Source organism: Gavialis gangeticus, unplaced genomic scaffold, assembly GCF_001723915.1.
Source record: "Gavialis gangeticus isolate Ggan-Ray unplaced genomic scaffold, GavGan_comp1, whole genome shotgun sequence".
Lineage (NCBI taxonomy): Eukaryota > Metazoa > Chordata > Crocodylia > Gavialidae > Gavialis > Gavialis gangeticus.
Window position 1 is genome coordinate 28290043 of NW_017729000.1, and position 17807 is coordinate 28307849.

Consider the following 17807-nt stretch of genomic DNA (forward strand, 5'->3'; position numbering starts at 1 on the left):
TTGTTTCAGAGAACCAATCAGAGTGCAAGGAAAGCATTATGGACAGACTAAAGCTTTTATAATATTAGAATTATTAAATACTTTAATAATTAAATCTTATTTATTATTCAGATACAACATCTAGGCTGCATTACGGGATTGGTAATGCACTGTTCAGTAGTTTCCCTAATTGACAGGCATGCAACAAGGATTTTTTTTTCTTGCTTTGTCACTTTTTAATCTATTCTTGCATGTTTTAAAATGTGCTAACAGGGAATCAATACCACACACACATGATATTGAACAGCTGTATCCCTGTCTTGCTTTATGCAGATGATGCATTAATAATGTTGCAATCCTAAATATGCCTCCAAAGGTTATTAGAAGTTTTTCAGCATTATTTCACCTCAGAAAGTTCAGAAATCTACACAGCTAAATCCAAGATATTGGGTTTTGGGAATGTAAAGTGGAAACACGTTTGGATTTTCCAGGAAAATAAATTAGTTAGCGTCTTCATTTAAATATCTTGGGATCTTTTTTAATTAAAATCTGAGCTGGAATAAACATATTGAAAATGTGAAAGCACTAGAGCAAAATGAGCTTTGGGTGGAGCTTTATCCTTTTACAATATGATGGGCAAAAGGCCAGTACTAGCAGCACTAAAGAACTAGAGATCTAAGGTAGTATCCATTTTATTGTATGAAGCAGAACTATGGGCTGCTCAAAAATAGGAAAGCTTCCTAATTACCTAGTGAGCACCTTAGCTCAATTAAGAACTCTAAACCATTGAATGAAAACTAGATCTTTTATATCTACTGCATACCCTAAGAAGTACATTTAGAAGCCTCTCTATTTCCAAATAAACCTTTGTTTGGATGGTTAAATTACATCTATATTCTCCTCCAGACAAATGGGAAGTATGCAGAGAATAACTGACCCAATAATTCTCTTTTATTTAAAACAAAACCATATATTTAAGAATGAAGGATGCCAGCATGTAGACAGATATTCAGTCAGTGAGACTTTCTCAAACTTCTCCTTTTTGAGTTTAATAAAACACTTTGGCCTAGAAATCTACCCATTTGCAATACAAAAGTGCAAATGGCAGGACATTACTAGACTGCAGTTCATTCTTGGGAGACTTGCATTGTCATGGGCAAGTGGATTTGGACCCCACATTTGGATAGAATATGTCCTTGTGGGAAGAATGAGACAGATGACTTAAATCACCATTTAAAAAATATGAGGAAACTAGATTTTTCCATTAGTGGAAAATTTTAAATACTGGGCCACTCAGGGAAAAAAATGCTTCTCTTTAATTGGTAAGCACCTGTATTATACTTCTGAAGTAATTGTGGTAACTTGTACAAAGAATGAGAGCCAAAATCAATTAGAATTTCCCTGCTTTATTTTACAATCCATTGCTTTGTTTTACTTATGTTTTTATCATCATATACTATGTTCTGTTTTAATTTTGTGCCGACTGGTAGAATTGTATTGTACTGTATGCATTTAGCAAAAATTATAAATTGTTAGCTATATAAATGTTATTATATTATATATAATTTAATTTTCATTTTATTGTATTGTTTTAGCAAAAGCAGTAAATAAACTACTGCTACTTGCATAACTTCACAGAACATGCATATTCACTTATTTCTTGGCCTCTTATTCAGACATGGTAAAGCAATCAAGTATAGACATCTCACTTGTGGAACAGCTATGCACTTAGCTGATAAATTTAGAGGGTTTTTAACCTATTACCCTGTTTATAACTCTATTTTACAGGAGACTATGTAGTCATGTCTGTTTACTTTGACCTGAGCAGAAGAATGGGCTATTTCACCATTCAGACATATATCCCCTGTACACTCATTGTTGTACTGTCTTGGGTTTCTTTCTGGATTAATAAAGATGCTGTTCCAGCAAGAACATCACTGGGTGAGTTGTTGTACCTTCCATCTCTGTTTACTAAAGCATGTATGATATGATCTGTGTATCTAGCACAGATCCTGTGCATGGGAAACATCTGGATTCAGGTGGATCACATATGAGATTTCTGATTTTCTGTTACTTAGAAAATATATTTTATATCCCTTATAAGAGTACGCTATGGATCAAACTCTATTTGCATATATCTTGCATGATTCCCTCTTTTTTACTGTATTAGGCCCTGAATCTGCAAAGGGGCTTCATGCTTTACCCTGACTGAAAAAAAAAGTCTGCACAGGACTCAGTTTCAGACCCATTCGGTCTTTTTTTTATACACTCGGGCTGTTAAACTTAACTATTTTTTTTAACAAAACTATTTTCCAATTAAAAGCAGATCTTTTTTCCATCAAAAATATACAACTGAGGAGGAATATATTTCTGTTTTCTGACCAGATCTGTTTTTATGTTAATGCTGTGGCCTATACCATGAATATAGCCAATTTCAAGGAATAGTATGCATGTTATGCATGTGATACAATATAGACATAGATACATCCATGGCATTTATGGATGTGTCAGTAGCGTACCTGAGAGGGGCAACCAAGACAGCAACCTGGGGCAACATCTTCATGCAAAAGCATTTGTTGCCACAGTAGTGACTGATTACACTGCTGCAACTGGCACAGCAAGAATTGCTGCTGCCCCAGGCGCCATGCAGCTGCCCCAGGTACAGAGCTGTGGTGCTACAACTGTATGTGAAATCAAGTTTTCCTCATGGAACAGTCTGTGCATAAAGGTACTGAAGACTCAAATGTATTGGTTAGAAGATGTGTATTCATGAAGAAATAACTTCAATCCTTCTTTTTATGTATAAATACATGTGCCAAAACCATTAAATAAGTTGTTCTTTTATGTCTATTAAGCATTAATAGTTATTGGTTTTAGTTTTTGTCTATATGTAAATAGTTTTTGTCTGTGTGCATTTGAAGGCCTGGGGCTGAGTGCTTTTGTTTCTATTTAGGACAGAAACATTATTGCTTATGAGTGAAAATGAACAATAATGAAGAAAAGAAAAGAAAAATATATTTGTAAACTATGATTTAATGTTTAAGTTCAACATTAGAAATGGGAAGGGATGGTTTTTGTTCTTTCATTCTTCTATGACTGAGATAAGTTATAATATTTTCTATATAACATTTTCATGACCACAGAATGAAACAACAGTTTAGTTAAGTCTGGAGTGGAAAATACAACTACGTTACTCCTGACACAAGTGTATACTAAAACTTGTTGTTTAATTTTTTAAAACATTATTTATTAACAAACATATCAAATAACAGATTTAACCTTTAAAAAAAATCTAGTCAAGAAATGCAAAAAGGCAAATACCTATCTCCCATCAATAGTGCTCCCTTAACGCAGATCAATGTCCAAAAGTCCAATGTCCAAAAGTCTTGTGTTCTTCACTTCTCTTCCTTTCAGTCTCTGACAATTTGTTTGTTCCTGTCAATGTTAAGCTTTTGTGTTTCTTCATCTATACAGAGTAATTGACCCCCTCTTTTCCCTTCCAATTATGCATTATACAATCTCACTATCTTCTGCTCATCTCTGCTTTTACATGTTAAATTTATTCCAAATTTGGTCCTAATTATTAGGTCATAGAACTTGCACTTTTCTTCAGTTTGAAAAAAATCAGATTTTCTAGTTTGCAGGCAGAGAATATTCTTTTTTAGCAAATGCCAAAATTTTCCAATTTTCCAAGTAAGCTTCTTTTTCCTTCTCCTAGAACATTGATTTGATAGCATAACTTTTCTGTTAGTAAAACTTCCCAAACTTTTTAAAATGAGACAGTGATGCCACTTCTCTTCCACTGATATAGGATTTTAAAATGACTGTCTTTTACTATTGTACAGATAGAGGCATGTAGACCACTGTTCTAGATGGTCTGCCATTCTTCAACACTAGCTTCTGATCTCATACCAATAGCTCTCTTTCTAATAAACATTGTTTTTTTTTCTTTTACAAGCCTATTTAAAATTGCATTATATGGCAGGAACTACAGGCCTGTGCATTTCAGAGGCATGACCAATTTTTTCTTGAATTTTGTCAATTTTTTACTGAGATGTACCTTTCTTTGGGAATGTGTTGAAAGGAGAAAAAGACTCCTGACACCTGGAGAGAAGCACATATTGTAGTAATCCCAAAATGAAGTAAGGATCTATTTATTTGTGCCTCATACAGACCTATATCTTTATTAAACCAAAACCCAATTTTAATGACTTTTAGCAAATAGAGTAAAAAATACTCCCTAAATATATTTATATAGAATAAACAGGGTTCATAATGAATCGGTAGTTGACCATTAATATCCACTAGATGCACGAGACACTATTGCACAGTGGTTACTGTGCATTTATTTAGTACTTGTATGAAGAAGTACTAAATAAATGCACAGTAACTGAAGTTATTAGGTAGTAGCCTAATAATACTGTGCAGTATCATATTAACACTTGGTGCTCTGACACGCCACTGGGCAGTATTATTCAGCTACTGCACAGTCAATGTCTCATGTAGATGTGCCCACAGGGTACTAGATCTGATTTTTCATGCAAAATTGACTAATGAACCCCATCTATTTTTACAATTGGATGCTGACAAAAGCTTTTGATGGAGTCAACTGGCAGTTTTTTAAACAAAATAAAACAAAGAACTATAGATGCTTTTGGATTAAGACCAACATTTCATAACTGGATATCAGCTAATATCAACTGTAATCCATATGAAGGCATAAGGGTAAATGAACATTTATTAGAAAAAAATCCCCTTTTAAGAGGTACATGTCAAGGATCACTCTTCTTTTTCATTTTTTTTTCTATGGTAATGGAACCACTTGCTGTTTAATGATGAATATTGTACACATTTATGGAAGGTTGTGTATGTCTATACTGCAATCAGAGAAATTATTGTACCATTGAGTTTGTCTACCAGTACTAGTGTTAGTCTAGCTAGAGGAATGAAGACTTGGTGCCTAAGCTTTCAGGTAGCAACATAGGCACTTTACCTTGTACAGCTCACACTGAATCCATTTTGCTATATCTTCACTGCTGTTGTTACCCCTCAGATTTATTTTCCCTCCTGTAGGTGTGGGAGAGGGACAAATTCAAGGCAAACCTTCAATAATTAGAAATTATTGTCATCTAATTAAAAATCTAATTATTGGGGGGTCATCTATTCAAGTAAATATGGTATTATCTATATAAAATGAGATGGTCTGAAAGCCTGCAAATTTTAATTTTGCTCCTACTAGGAATTTCACAGATAAATCACTGATCAAGTGAGCCTAAATTCTGCCAGCTGCATTCAAATTCAATAATTCCTTTTTCCCTGAGTATGCCTTCTCATTGTGTTCAAACATTAATTGAGTAACAGTGGCTGAATCTGGTTTATGATCAATATTTATATGGGCATAAAAAGGATGCCCATAGCTGCATTTGAGTTTTATGTCTAAATAAGAATTCAGAGTTAACTCTGTAATGTGCCCTTTCATGGTAACATAGACATCAGACTTCTGTTTTGCAGGCACTGATTTTTTACCTTTTGGACCATAGGTCAAATGTAGCCTCTGGGACTAACATTAAATGAACTTGGTGGCATTGTTTCACTTGTTATTATATGGTGTTATGAAAGTATCATGTGCAATTAATTACAATTAGTCACTTCTTCATGGATTGATCTTAAAATAAACGAACATAAAACTAACCTTATTCCTGAGAAACAGGTCATAGAGTACAATATTAAGAACTTATTTTTCATCTCTAAACACCTGGATTTAAATTCTGAGGTTGGGTCTAGTGCACTGGAAGCCCAAAAGAGTTAAAAGGGAACAATCTGTGGCACAAATTAGTATTTTTTCAGCAAAATTTCTAAGTCAGGCTTTGGATCACAGCTGACATTCTGGTAGAGAAAATAATCTAACCTCTGGCTTTACAAGGGTCAGCAGAGATTCTATACGTATAATTTCTTTTCCCCTTCCCCTTTTTAGTAGTGTATAAAATAAATTCCTTGCCATAATATATTGCTCACTTTTTAGTTGGTGATCAATGCTGATGTTCAATGTAACATTTAAAAATATATATTTTTAAAATCCTGTCATCATAAAAAAATTGGATTGTGTCTGTTTTCTGTAATGTCTTTATGGGCCTAATCCAAATCTTAAAATTGATAGGAATACTGGTCCTGTTTTCTAGGCTTGCAACTAGAATTCCCATAGGAATTCTGACCTTTCAATGACTTTTTAAGATTCATACCATAATTTCAAAGACAATGGATTGGTGACAGTTATGATGAATTGGCATAATTATATGAGGACATTTGCACTGCACTGTATATGCTAGTCAGTCTGTCAGTGTTATAAAAATTATCTTCAAATCCCACTTAAGTCAATGAATGTTTATCCACAAACATCCATACATTTTGAATTGGGCTCTTAAATTTGAAAGAGACATTGTTTTTGTCCCTGGATAATTTATGCCAGTGTTTGTCCTGCAACAAATATATTCCTGGATTGATACATACATGTCACCCTCATAATCAGGGTTTTGTGAGCAGCTGAAAGTAGTGCCACTTTTCTGCCATGGATTCAGTGATGCAGTTACAGGGTAACAGTGATACAGTTACAGGGTAACTATACAGATGTATTTTGTAGTAGCCTGGGATGAAATGTTACTACCTCTTATCTGGGAAACTTTTTAGAATTTATCCTAGGACAAAAACATGGATGTCTGTATGATTGCACTTTGTCTTGGGATAAAATGGTTTAATCCTGGGATAAATGTGCCATTTGTTAACAGCCTTAGTCCCTCATTTTAATAAATATCAGATATAAATGAAACATTAAATAGAAGTATTGGCTTTTTGTTGACATTAAAGAGATCAACAAAGACATTACAGGTGACATTAAAAATTAAGTTCTGGGTCTGTTTTATTAAGACTTAAGGATATTTGTTTCAGGGTCATGACCACAATCTCAATTGACAATTACATATGCCATGACTCTACATTGTCTCCTAAACTTCAATTTGATTTGATGTTCTTCTTATGTTCTCTTGTGAGATTTCAGGCATTTTTACTCCTTGTAATGTCACCTTTCTTAGGATATTTTGGGACTGGCACTTACATTGCTGCCCAGAAGCTGAAAATGAAGAAAATATACCCCAGCAACAAAGAAACTTAATTGGGTTTAAGTTCAGATCTAAAAATGGTTAGAGTTTCTGAGGACATTTTATTTTTCTGAGTCTGGGGGAACTCTTGACAAGTTGTGTGCGCGCATATGTGTGTGCCTGTCCTTCTGCCCCCTTTCCCACAGTGTTCATGTAGGGGTTATAGCCTAAGTATCCTTTACAGGAAACCATGCATTGTAATTTGCATTTTCTGTTGTTCCCTGGAGGCTCTCACTTGAGTATACAAGCCTATCCATGCTCAGGATGCTACTTTTCAACACTGTCACTATGGGTATCCTTCAAAACTAGTGAGCATGAGACAAGTGACAGAATTACTTTGTCACCTAAAATAGTGATATTTTTGTTCAATTCTGTTTCCTTTACTAGGTATTACAACTGTCCTGACAATGACCACCCTCAGTACTATTGCTCGTAAATCTCTTCCCAAGGTCTCTTATGTGACAGCAATGGATCTTTTTGTGTCAGTGTGCTTTATTTTTGTTTTTTCTGCACTGGTGGAATATGGGACCTTGCACTACTTTGTCAGCAACAGAAAACCAAGCAAGGATAAAGATAAAAAGAAGAAAAACCCAGTATGTATTGTTTTACCATTAAATAGATATGCATAAATCTGAATTATATGTTTTGAGATAATAGTTAAAGCTCACTATATGTTAAACCTTTTATTAGATTATGCTATAGATGTAAAGTGGAAATAAGAGGTAAATAAGAATGCAAACTCATTCAATCTTTGGGAATGTATAGTTGATATAACTGTCCCAATGCCCAGAAAGTCATTTCTTACTGGCAGGATCTATCTAGCCAAAGTATTTTTGAGTTACAGCTATAATCAACATCATGATTTCAAAGTACGGTACATAGAATCACTCTTATGAGAATCATCAGTATCCCTGTCCTTTCTCGGGTGATACGTCCTGCCAATGTACACAAAGTAGGTTTCTGCTTGTGCTACAGAAATTATGAGCTCTTTATTGCATACTTTAAAAAATTGCTAGTCTAATATTGGGTTTGTATTGTTCTCACCATCCCCCCACCCCATATTTTTAAAAGTTCATTATCACAATACAAATGTTTCCTTAGCTTTTCATATAGATTTATTTGATTTTATTTTGTCTTTAAGTACCCTTACTTACTGGGGAGTGAAGATTCTAAAGTCAAGAATTCAGAACTCTTGGGTTGTTATTTTTATTCTATTTTCAATCTGTGAAATTGTATTTCTTGCAAATTCCCCTTGTCTCTCTCTCTTTCCTTTTCATTGCTTCTTGATATTATTTTTCCTTGTAGCCTCCCTCACCTACTTTCTTTTTCTATTTTCTTTCCTTTAGAATGTGATTTCATTAATGCTTTCTGGTATGGGAGGAACAAGTACACAATAACAGACCTTTCTACAGCCATAATACACAATTCTAAAAATCCCCTTGTTGTCCCTGCATTTGCAGACTATTTTGTTCCAGCCAGGCTTGTTCCTTGACCTTTCAAAAAGGATCAACTTCTCCTCCTCCTATGACAACAAAACCTATGAGTAGGTGGTGATAGTAACAAAAAAGAAAAGAAATAAAAATCTACCAGATTCTATTTCCTGAACATATACACACGCACACTGCAGAATACACAAATAATCTACTTTTGCCTGGGTAGATTTTCAAATGCAACTAAGGAAATGATATAAAGGCAATAGGACTTACTGCACTAAAAACCTTGGGCATTTTGACAGCTTTCTCTTTAGCTTACAATGCACAGCACAAAAGAATAAGTGTAGAAATGAGTTATCTTCTGCAGAGGAAACAATTTAGCCATATTAGCACTGTGCCCTGACTGGGGTATTTAGATCTGTTGAGCAGAGTACATGAGACAGAAATAACAATGGGCTGATCTTAAGAAACAAAAAGCTATAGGGTGGAGTGTTGAAGTGAGAATTTACAAGAGCCAAGATGTTGACCTAAAACATGTATCCAAATATACCAGCTTAAATGCCAGTTTTTAATCCCTTCAGACTATGACAAAATTGAAATGATGTTCTGTGTTGTGCACCTTTCATCCACCTTTAATTACAAGTCACTAAGACAGAAATTTTCTTGTCCTATATCAATAGATCCTTATTTAATAGCCTTCCTGCCTTTATCTTTCTATGTTTTCAGTTCTTTTTGACTTACTATGTTTTAGAAAAGTATCTTTATATTATTTTTGTCTCTTTCTCCCTTTTCTTTCTTTCTTTTTTGAATTTAAAAATTCTGATTCTCTTTTCTGTCTACAAAATGAAAGCTTCTTCGGATGTTTTCCTTCAAGGTATAAAGTTTTTTGGAATGGAAATTCACTGCATGCAACTGCTGAATTTAACTATTAGAGCTTAAATGATTATTTTTTAATTAGACATCATAACATTCTACTCAAGGTACCCTCTTAAATTAGTAGAATGGCTACAGATTTCTAAATAATTTTGTAGAGTTGATTCAGCAGCCCAAACACTGACTCACTATGGTTTTGAACTTATATTAAGTTCAACAGTTACCAGCATTGTTGGATCACATGAGTTAAGAGAGCTTAACGTGTTCAAAACATCTGTGTTGCTCTCTTGCTCAGTTGCCCATGGGATCCAATACCACTAGCTACACCAAAACCCTGCAATATACCCTTTTAGAACTCAACTCTGATGCCTTCTTTAGATTTGTAATCTAGTTTAAAATAATAAATTGAATTCTGTTCTAGCATTGAGCAAAATTCTGTCATAATTAACTCCAATGCTTTGTCATGCTTATTGTCAGAGTTTTGAAAGGGTTTAAAATGCATACATTTTCTAATGCTATCACTGGATCCACATACTCTTGTTATTCAAATTAGTGAATATAGCTAGCTGTATACTGCACCTAAATCTAATATCCATTCAGAAATGCAGAGATTTAGGTTTTTGTTTTGTTTTGTTTTGTTTTGGGGGGGTGGAGAATGCCTAAATGTAAAGCTAATAACATTTACATATTTTGTGGAAATAAAAATGCTATAATTTTATTTTGTCTTTAAAAATGGCAAGGTATCAGTGAGTATTTTTGTAGTTTGCATTATGCCATACCTGTTGATGTTCACCAAGTGCTCAAAATAGCTTTAAATGCTTAATTAGCTCAACTCATTGCAGAAATACATGTACCGCTACTGTTTACAGTGTTGGACATGTTGAGGCTTCTAGATGGTGAACAGTAGTATATGCTGAGCTGCATGTATTAATAAATGCAAACTAGCAGAGAGTATTACAGAGAACCTCTAGCCTTCTCTGTTCAGAAGACACAGTTGCTTTTTTCTGCAAATTATATACATTTGCCTATGCATTAGCATGTAAACCAACTGTGTTTAAGAAAATCCTGCATTTCCAGTTATCTTAATTCCTTTCATGTGCAACACCAAAAATCACCATCCTCTATCAACCAGCTACTAAAAGGAAGATTTCAAAATGCCATTTAGTTGCATTTCTGAATGTCTCCTTTAATCTCAAATGTTTAGCTTATTGGCTCTGAATTTATTTAGCTTATTTGGAACTAAATTTGACATCTATGTTTCCATAGGTATTAATCTGTTATAATAATCTGCATTGTTTATCTATAAAATTTAAGTATATATACTTGCAATATATTTGCAATTACAATATTTGCAATCTGTATTTTTAAAGATTTAAAATGATTAGAACACCTAATTCTTTAGGAATTTAGCCTAAACCAAAACCATAATTTGCACAATTTGAACATTAGTATATAGAAAGTTTTCTTATGAAGATTATAATGCTGTATTCCCCTTCCCCCTCCCATATATTGCCACTCCTTTACCACAGGCACCTACAATTGATATCCGACCAAGATCAGCAACTATTCAAATGAACAATGCTACGCACCTCCAAGAAAGGGATGAAGAGTATGGGTATGAGTGTCTTGATGGCAAGGACTGTGCCAGTTTTTTCTGCTGTTTTGAGGATTGCCGAACAGGGGCGTGGCGACACGGAAGAATACATATCCGCATTGCCAAAATGGACTCTTATGCCCGTATATTCTTTCCAACTGCCTTCTGCTTGTTTAACCTGGTGTACTGGGTATCCTACCTTTACCTTTAAAATCAGAATAGAAATAGGTGATACAAGCCTTACTCACTAAATTTCTTAGAGAGATGGTTTCCTTTTTAAGTCCACTTAAAGTATTTCTGATACACTTTATAGTGGTCTGAATTCTATAGTGCCATAAACCCAGTAAATATCAACTATATCATACTGTTTGTCCAAAACTACCATACAGTTATTGTGATTTAAACATCACTGTTGCGTATGTTTAAGTGATTTGAAATAAGGAACTATAAACAGCTAATATGCAGCTCTACCAGCTGGAATGGAGCAGTATGGAGACAGTGGAAATATGGTGATCGTCATTAATGGTGGGATATTGTCACTTCAATCATAAGTGATCAAAGCTAGAATTCCAAGGTAAAGTACTGTACAGTTTGTGAGCATTGGCTATAAATATGCTATAACATTGTCCTCTGCTTTTCTTTTTGGAAGAGTCATCTCTCACTTCAAATAAGTGTTACTAGATTAGAAAAGTAACTTCCCCTCCCACACTAATAAAAGCAGACTTTTCCCTCTCCCCTCCCTTTAAGAGCACATGTACAATGTTGTAAATATTTCAGTACCTTGTAGTACTTAAAGTCTAGTGCATGCATATTTTTTGAGCCAAAATAAATGCAGCAAAGGTACCATAAAGTATTGTCTTTTATTTTGTGTTTCTGGCTATGCTATTATAATCAAAATGTGGATTTTTTTTTTCCCTTGCAGAATTGCCCCTCTCTCTCATGCATGGAGGATTCAAGCAGACAACGTTTTCATGTAAGATATTAGAGAAGCCTTAAAGAGACAAACAAACAACATGTAGACAGAACAATTTGTATGGCCAATATAATACTTAGATTACAAAGCAAAATTAGCTGTATGTATTTGCTGCTGTTTTATTCTTTATTTTTCAGTGATAATTTGTCTCAGCTGAATTTCCAATTATTCAACGTTATTCAACATTGCAAGATCTGCTGTAGACTTTCACTACCTTCGTTTTCAGTGATTTTTTCCCACAATAAGATTGAACTTTGCAAGGTAGTTTGAGGAATACACAATCCATTTAAATTAGCCAGAAGGATGGGAAACAGATCTGTAACAAATAAACATTTCTTTTTCTGGCAAACTTCAGGTTCATTTGGAACATCCTAATTTGTGTCATATACACACATTCAATTCACCACTCATGTTTTTGATCATCAATAGTCGTTGTCAGTGCTGCTTTTCACTCTGTGAGTACCTTTATTAAAATACTGACCCATGCCATGTCTAGCAAACAACTTATAGATAACCTTGAAATCATAAAAGGGAATGGAGAGTCTTTGCTAATAAATCACATATGTGTAGTGTATGTGCATTTAAAACCATTCAACTCATTTGGGTGACTCTTGAAACTCATTTAGCAACTGGTTTTCAGAACCTGTATGATGCTCAATTATGCAACCTTAAGCACATGTAAATATTACTGACATTTTTTTATTGTCAAAGATGTAAAATGTCAACTCAAAGGAAGTAGCTTTGCAGTTTGTAGTGGGAGATATATATGTACGTTGTCACTACAGAATTCTGGGAAATATGGAGTAACAAGAAAAGTTTTCCGATGTTTGTATAGTTTTGGAAATAAAATATGTATAAAAAGGTATAATTAAATCTTGATCATCAATTGCTCCTTGTCCAATGTATTTGAAACCTTTTAATAAAGGAATTGCACACACAAGTGGACTTTTTCAATAAAATTGCTGCACTCAGTTCTACAGTATCCTTGTGTTTAGTTTACTAAAATAGCTTGCAGAAGAAATGCAGAAATAGTGTCTGCTTTTCTAAAATGCTTAATTTTTGATTGAGCACCTAAAGCAGTGGTGCTCAATCTTCTGGCTCTGCAGGCTGGGTAAACAACACAGCACTGGTCTGCAGGCTAGATTTTGTGAGTGGGGTTAGTAAACAGGTGCGATCCAGGATCCAGCTGCAGAGTGACCTCATGTGTCTGCCTCATCATGGACTGGTGATCTAGCTCACAGGGCCACATCATGTGGTCCATAGGGCTCTCCCTAATTCTGTTTGGCAGTAAGGAAGTAGCAATTAACAATGACACTACTTCTCCAGCTGCCAACTTTTTGGACCTGGGGGGGAGCCCCACAAACTAGAGGATACAGCTCCATGGGCCAAATCTGGCCCATGGGTTGGAGGTTGAGCACCAATGGCCTTGTACCATATAATAATGATTTAGGCACCAATCCTCTAAACACTTCTACCATTTGACTTCAACATAAGACAAGTCACCTGCTTACATATGAAAAAACCCTTTAAGACTTATGGTACCAAATTTCACTCTTGGAGTAGATGTATTGCCCTGGGGTTGGGGGTGGAGGAAGAGAGAAGAGAAGGGAGAAGAGTATCAACTTTTACTTCTCTACCTGAAATACTGTATCTCTTTCCCAATAGCTACCACTTCTCTTTTGCAATTTTCCTTTAAGAAGTATATCATATCTGGGGCTTTCTTGGTCCAGACAGGTTACCTGACAGTTCATACTGAATTACAAGATTTTGTGTGTGTGTGTGTGTGTGTGTGTGTGTGTGTGTACTGGACTATACCAGTTGTCACATCCATTCTCTTTTCAGTCTCCTCCACTTAGCAAGAAGGGTTAAGAAGGTTTATCAGAGGCTTATCTTGGATTTTTTTGTCATTAAATAGAATTCATATGATTCACTATGGAACTCAGCCCAGAAGCAGACCTTTGATTTTCTGAGGTTTAATTGGTTGACATTACTAACAAGATTGTCATTTGTCTGAGGTTTTTTTTTTCTTTCAAGCTCAGTTGACCTCCAGATTATTTTTGCCTTCTGCATTTTACACCTGCTCGGCACTCTGAAAACACATGATATACATCTGGGCAGAGGAGAAACTGGCATCTTTCTTCCATCAGTGGACAGTACCCATTATTTCAGAAGCTAACATTCCTCTCTCAGTAATGCAATTAGTCCTCTGAGTCAAGTGATACAAACCGAGAAAATCCTCTGGGATGCTATGAACATTTCCTGAATTATGAGAATATGCCTGAATTATGAGATCTGCATCTTATTATCACTTGGCATAATCAGAGGAATAGAAGAAAAGTACCCTCTCATCAAACACTGTCCAACACCCAGGGCCGTGCTAGCCACACTGGGGCTGAATAGTAACTTACACATGTTCTGCACTCCTGGATGTAACAGAAATCTGATTGTTTTAATAGGGCTGTTCACAGATTAAGGTGAGACTCACCATGAGCAAGTAAAGCAGAATTCAATGCTGACTGAGCAGGAATAGAAGTTTTCTATTGAACAGAGACTTTACTGGTTATTCAGTATAGAATCAAAGGTAACCTTCACATTGTAATGTTATGCTGTCATCAAAGCAAACATGAAGTAGCAAGCAAAATGACATTTTAGTGGACTCGGTGTCAGTTTTTTCTGCTCTCAACAGAGATATGCTGCAGTAAAGGATGGCCTGCTCTATTCCAGTGAAGAGCTTTCACTGTTGGCTTGCTAAAATAAATTCAAGCTCAATATGGTACAGGCTGCTGCTGCATTAGGACTTGCCTAAGAAATGTTTAATTGAAAGTTTTGCAAAGGCAGACCACATGTCTTGGAGGACATGAAGTGCTGAGACACCTATCTCAGCACTTGATGGGATTCAGCCTCCCCTTGTCACTCAGGGTCACAGCCTTATAGGGCTCCTGGTTCCTCTGCTGAACCTGGATCTTCAGGTGGCAACAGTGTCTTGAAGCTCCTTTACAAACTTCATCTGGTGAGAAGGCTGTGACCCTTCATTTCAGATTATGATGAACCATCATCCATACCTTCAGAACTTGAAGGCTAGACTACTGTAATGTGCTCTATATGAAGCCCCCCAAACCCTTGAAAGCCATGAGGAGGTTGCAGCTGGTGCAGAACATGGTGGCCCACTTTCTGATAGGGGTGGATCATCAGAAGCACATCACTCCAGTCCTCTGGCATCTTCACAAGTTCTGGCTTTCCAGGATCAATTCAAATTGTTCGTTTTGACCTATAAAGCCCTAAGTGGTCTGGGACCCACATACCTAAAGGACTGCCTTCTCCCCTGTGCCCCATCACAATCCTTCTGGTGAGCCAAGAGCAACCTCCTGCAAATACCATTAGTATACCGAGTTCACTTGGCAAAAACATGTGGGAGTTAATTCTCAGAAGATTCTCCTCAGCTCTGAAATTCCCCCCACCCTTGAGGCCAGACAAAGCCTGAGCCTGGACTTCTTGCAGAAGCACTGCAAGACCTTTCTGCTTGGGCAGGAATTTAGCCATTAAAGTGAGGCCTAGATGTTATTTATTGGATCTGTGCTTTATTTTGTTATTTTATTGTTTCTTATTGTCCTCTAAAGCTGTTCTGTTTCCCTTGCTGTAAGCCTCCCTGAGCCTTTGCTGGCAAAGGCAGCATATCAAATCACATAAGTATATCAATAAATAATTTTGCTGAAATCTTTATTTATGTTTTTATTCTGGTGTTTAAATTCCCCACTTGAGACTAGAACCTATTGTAACAGGTACTATGTATGCAGACTAAGAGACTTCACCCCACATCTAGCTTACAGTCTGAAACAGAAAAAAAGAAGCATTAGTCTTGTCTCTACTGTATAGATATGGAGCTCAGACTTAATATGCCAAAAATCACTTCAGAACCAAAAAGATTTAGAAAAGTCTATTTCTTACAGTGCCTGTGCTCTAAATGAGCAACATTCCCTCCCATGAACCTATGGATTATATAACCCCCAGTGTCAAATAGCTCATGACAAAGCCTCTTCTTCCTCACTATTAATGATAATTTTGAACTGATTTTTTTATGTTTTTGGGCTCACTATTCCACCCTGCATCTCTGATTTCATACAGCCAGCTCATTTTCTTTTCATTCACAATAATCTTCCCTCCAGTCTTTGGGAAAAAAATCTCTCTTCTCTGAGCTATTTGTGTCTCATAAAAGGATCAAACTGGCATAAAATGGTACTGAAAGCCCTAGTTAAGTTTGTTCAGTATGGCACTGGTGTAGAAACTGTGATGAGGGGGCTGGGGCAGATGATTTATGAGACGAGGCTGAGGGAACTGGGTTTATTTAGTTTGGAGAAGAGAAGACTTAGAGGGGATTTGATAGTAGCCCTTAGCTACCTGAAGGGTGGTTCCAAAGAGGATAGCGCTAGACTGTTCTTAGTGGTGACAGATAACAGAACAGGGAGTAATGGTTTCACATTGCCACAAGGGAGGTATAGGCTGGATATTAAGATAAACTTTCTCACTAAGAAGGTGGTGAAGCACTGGAACAGGTTACCTAGAAAGGTGATTGGAGGTTTTTAAGGCCTAGTCTTGACAAACCCTGGCTGGGATGATCTAGTTGGGGATGGTCCTGCTTTGAGGGGTTGGACTAGCCGACCTCCTGAAATCCAATCCAACCTTAACTTTCTATGATTCTGTGATCCCAAGGACCACACTACACGTTCCATTGTGAGAACGTTCTGAAAGACAGGAGGAGTAAAGGATAAGGCTGCAACACACAGCACTGAGATAACTTAGCAGAGTTACTGTTCATGTGAACAGTCAAAGAAACCTACCATACCCTACGCAGCAAGCTTCTAGGGATGTCCAAATTGCACCAGTCTCTAGCTTATAGAGTAGCCCTGAACTGAGAAGCTACAAGGGTTCATTAAAGTTCAATCACGACAGGAAATCCTGTTGAATCTCATAAGGCCTTGTTACATGGTAATTTTGAGTGGCTTCTGGAGCTCTAACTCCTTGTTTGTCCACATATTAACACCTGAAATTTATTTTAAGTACTCATTACTAGGCCTTTGCAAAGCGGCTAGTATTTGCTTTGGATTCAGATTCAGTCAATTCAGGGGAAAGTGACTGGATTCGGTGATTCGAATCACTGTCCTGATTCGATTCAGCCGAATCTCTGAATCTCCAAATCAGCCAGGCCAGACCCGGCCCATCCCCTGCCCCTCTCGCAGCCCAGCAATGGCTACCCTTCCCACTCCAGCTCCCGGCACATGGGGGAAAATAAGCAGGTGCTTCCAGGCAGAGAGTGATCCCCACTGCCCCCGCCACGTGGGGGGATCTGCTTGAGCCCCCTCCCCCGCATTCCTCCAGCCCCCTCATGGATGCCCCACATGGTCCAGCTCCAGCCCTTTAAGGAAAAAAAAACACCTGAAGAAACTCTGGGACTCACCGCTCCTGCTGGCAGGGGGTGATCCCCGCTGCCCCTCACCGCATGGGGGCTCTTCATGAGCTCTGCAAAGCCCCAAGGCTGCACCAGGAGCAGCGAGTCCCAGGGCTTTTCTCGGCTTTTTTTTTCCTTAAAGGGCCAGAACACCAGCAGGCGGGGCAGCCAGGGGGGCCTGGGGGAATGGGGTTGAGGGGGCTCATGCAGAGCCCGCCATGCAATGTGGGGCAGTGGGAGACAGCAGGGATCACCCCCCGCCTGGCAGCACCCAGTGAGTACCAGGGCTTTTCTTTAAAGTACCATGAGCTGGGGCGGACAGGGGCAGCCATGGGGGGGCTGGGGGGCGGTCAGGAAGGCC

General features: G+C 37.1%; 1 protein-coding gene across 2 annotated transcripts in view; it reads left to right on the forward strand.

Moving 5' to 3' along the window:
* GABRG2 (gamma-aminobutyric acid type A receptor gamma2 subunit) overlaps positions 1 to 12943 on the forward strand; it is a 177810-nt gene extending 164867 nt beyond the window's left edge. The window contains exons 7-10 of one of the 2 annotated variants that reach the window (XM_019506492.1): positions 1768 to 1920; positions 7518 to 7723; positions 9414 to 9437; positions 10966 to 12943. In XM_019506492.1, coding sequence (XP_019362037.1) covers positions 1768 to 1920; positions 7518 to 7723; positions 9414 to 9437; positions 10966 to 11241 — 659 coding nt within the window. In that variant the 3' untranslated portion in view covers positions 11242 to 12943. The remainder of the gene's footprint in view (positions 1 to 1767; positions 1921 to 7517; positions 7724 to 9413; positions 9438 to 10965) is intronic. The other variant, XM_019506493.1, reaches the window with a different exon arrangement.
* The last annotated feature ends 4864 nt before the right edge of the window (positions 12944 to 17807 follow it).